The 3,659-nt window shown below is 40.1% G+C and overlaps 1 protein-coding gene across 1 annotated transcript in view; it reads left to right on the forward strand.

Moving 5' to 3' along the window:
* The window catches only part of LOC107675806 (mothers against decapentaplegic homolog 7-like), a 13,736-nt gene extending 10,544 nt beyond the window's left edge, over nucleotides 1–3,192 (forward strand). The window contains exon 3 of the mRNA XM_016470276.1: nucleotides 2,290–3,192. Within this exon, the coding sequence (XP_016325762.1) occupies nucleotides 2,290–2,828 (539 nt within the window). The 3' untranslated portion in view covers nucleotides 2,829–3,192. The remainder of the gene's footprint in view (nucleotides 1–2,289) is intronic.
* The last annotated feature ends 467 nt before the right edge of the window (nucleotides 3,193–3,659 follow it).

The raw sequence follows: 3,659 nt of genomic DNA on the forward strand, positions 1-3,659 counted from the left end.
TTTCAGGACACTCTCTGCGTCTGGCTGTCACCATGTCATTCAGGGTGACACTGTGGTCATCCAACCAACCGACACCTAGACGCCACACACACACGGCAGTAAATCCATAACCTATACACACAAATCCATTCACACACACACACACACACACACACACACACAAGTACCTGTGCAGTTGTGTGTCTCTGTTTGAATAAACATATTGTGTTGTCTGAACACACACACACACATACACACTCAGAGGTCTGTTTGATGTGATTTGTGTTTGTGTGTGTGTGTGTGTGTTACTCTGGTTTGCTTGCTGTTGTAGTGTCGTCAGAGACACTAGTCAACTATTAAGACTGAAATAGCATCAGTCTGGCACATAGCAACCACACACACACTAAGCATTAAACAGCTAGTTGTGTGTGTCAGTATAATGACTCCTCTATATAATGAGCCACCTCCATATAATAGGAAACAGGAAGCAGACACACTGTTCTGTACTATGCTTCAGTGATGGTAATACTGTGAAATATTGATATATATCGTGTAATTGGTATGGTATTGCTGTGGTTACATAGTGTAACGTTACATAGTGTAATGATGTGGTTACATAGTGTAATTTGATGCTGATGTGAAGTCTTTTATGCTCACCAAGGCTGCATTTATTTGATTAAAAATACAGCAATAACAGTAATATTGTGAAATATTATTACTATTTAAAATAACTCTTTTACACTTGAATGTATTGTAAAATGTAATTTATTCCTGTGATGCAAAGCTGAATTTTCAGCATCATTGCTCCCATCACTGACTCTGACACCATCACTGTACCATGGTACTACCACAGTATATTTAATGTATTTTCATGGTGTTATTTTTTTTTTGTTATTGATTCAGTAATACTGTTATTTTAAAATATACCTTGATACAGTTTAATTACTGTATTCACATACAATGCTACTTAAATAGCACTGTAAGCTCTTCAAAGCATATAATGGTATTACCATGGTAACACATCCAAACAAGCATGCTTGTAAGGGTTGTAATGATGGCTCTACCTACTCTAGTCATCAAGTTGGGCTGGTGCGTAATTAACTATACTGCTAAATTACGGCCTACTCACCCGATTTGAGATTAAAGAGAGACTGTCCTTACTGTAGACAGACAAAGAGTCCAGATGACTAAAGTACTGCTTAACTTAATGATGCACAAAGCATGAAAATTAGGTGTTTATTATATGGAGCAGGATATGGGCCAATGAGATTTCCTGTAGGCGGAGCTAAGTTGCATAAAGTTCATGACATTTTCATTATTAGTTGGTGTGTCTTCTATATTGTTACATCACAAAGCTCAGAATGGCTGTCGAAACGGCCGTTAGTTGGCGAGGGCGAGCACAATTGCAGATTTATTGTTGCGTTGACGTCAGAACATTGTTCGGGGTTGGCGAACGGAACAGAGGCAGCCCAGATGAATGATAAGCAGTACTGCTAATGTAAACATGCGCTGGAGGCTGGTGGCGCTGCTCTGTGCGGGGCGGCAGATTCTTCACATTCCGTCGCTGCCTCTCGTGAACGCTGAAATTAAGGATGCAAGATGTGTTTGGCAGAGCTCAGGATGGTTTTCCTGGACAGAAGGCATGCGCTGGTGTGAAAGTGTGTGTGTGTGTGTGTGTTTACCTTTTTGTGCTAGTGTTCCCATCAAATCTAATCAATTTATCTCCTCAGCTCTCTCCTTCCTTCCTCGACAATACTTTGTTCACTTTAAGAAACTTTAGTAAAGCCAGTTTCTTACTGGTCCAAGATGGTCATAATCTAGTCTAGATGGTCAATCAGTTGGCCTACCCATTGGTGGTCTTGGTTTCAACCTGGTAGACCATCTTGATCAGGCTGAAAGAGCTTGTAGACCATCTTGGACCAGCAAGTACCAATTTGACCACCTTGATCTGGTATCTTTCAATCAGGGATTCAGTTAAGTTCACTTGATGAAGTTAAATTGGCATAAATAATAATTGGTTCTTGTTGGAAAGTCTAGTGAAGCCAATATCTGATGGTTCTTACTGGTCCAAGTAAGTCATACTCTAGTGTAGATGGTTAATCAGTTGTCCTACCCACTGGTGGTCTTGGTTTCAACCTGGTAGACCGTCTTGATCAGGCTGAAAGAGCTTGTTGAACATCTTGCACCAGCAAGTACCAATTGGACCACCTTAATCTGGGATCTCCTAATTTTTCCAGCAGGGATTCAGTGACGTTCAATTGAAGTCAAATTGGCATAATTAATAACCATGTCATTCTTGTCTCTCTGTAGATTCCCTGGCTCTTCAGGAGCGTGGAGAACAGCCTCATTGGTGTGTGGTGGCGTACTGGGAGGAAAAGACCCGCGTTGGGCGCCTCTACTCCGTCCAGGAGCCATCGCTGGACATCTTTTATGACCTACCTCAGGGCACGGGCTTTTGCTTGGGCCAGCTCGCCTCTGACAACAAGAGTCAACTGGTGCAAATGGTTCGGGCCAAGATCGGCTACGGCATCCAGCTCAGCCGCGAACCCGACGGCGTGTGGTTATATAACAGGAGTTGCTACCCCATATTCATCAAGTCAGCCACACTGGACAACCCCGACTCGCGTACGCTGCTGGTGCATAAAGTATTCCCCGGGTTTTCCATCAAGGCCTTCGACTTCGAGAAGGCGGGAAGCCTACAGCGACCCAACGACCACGAGTTCAGCCAGCAGCCGCGGACGGGCTTCACCGTGCAGATCAGTTTCGTGAAGGGCTGGGGGCAGTGCTACACCAGACAGTTCATCAGCAGCTGCCCCTGCTGGCTGGAGGTCATATTCAATAACCGATAACAGCGAGCCCCGCCCCCCCATTCCTTCATCGCCATGGAGACGGACTAGCCCTTACCTTATATGGACTGTTGTTTTTCTGTTTTGTTTTTCGCGAGAAGTTCTCCAGAAGATGTTTTATGAGAGAAATGGAAAACGAAAACTCACTTTGACTTGTTTAATAAATGACTAAGATTTAATTGTGAAATAAAAGCTCAAATGTATTTTATGTTAAATATAAATATATTATTACCTGTAAATACGAAGTTTTATATGCATTGTTATTTATGTATTGTGCGATGTGTTGATGAGAAAAAGAGATGCACTTTGCTTAATATAAATGCAAACAAAGAAATGCCAAAATAAAAGCAAATATACTGAATACATCTCTGAATTTGTGCTTGTTCTCTGCTGGTTCGTGTGAGTCTAACTGTTCAGTAGTTTTATTCTTGTCTTAAAATGTCTTTTTTTCCAAGTCTTTTTTCACCCACAAATTAAAAGACATTTTAGCAGAGTTCCCACAGCTCTAAAATATTTTTTTATTATATTATATTTAAAATATTTCTGCTAGTTTGTGCAAGTTTTATACAATTTTTTAAACTTCTCCAATGATCATGAACAACTGCAACTTTTTTTTCTTGTTCACCCACAAATAAGACATTTTAGCAGTTCCCACAATCATAGAAAACCTTTTTTCTTATATTTTTAATTTGCTTAAAAACTATATATATATATATTCTTATGCACAGCTCTAAAATATAAATTTTTTTATTATGATATTATTTCTAATATTTATAATTAATCCCGCAATTGTGATTGCAAGTTTTATAAAAAAAATTCTATTTGTCCAGTAAT

This window comes from Sinocyclocheilus anshuiensis, unplaced genomic scaffold (assembly GCF_001515605.1).
Source record: "Sinocyclocheilus anshuiensis isolate Anshui unplaced genomic scaffold, SAMN03320099.WGS_v1.1 scaffold708, whole genome shotgun sequence".
Lineage (NCBI taxonomy): Eukaryota > Metazoa > Chordata > Actinopteri > Cypriniformes > Cyprinidae > Sinocyclocheilus > Sinocyclocheilus anshuiensis.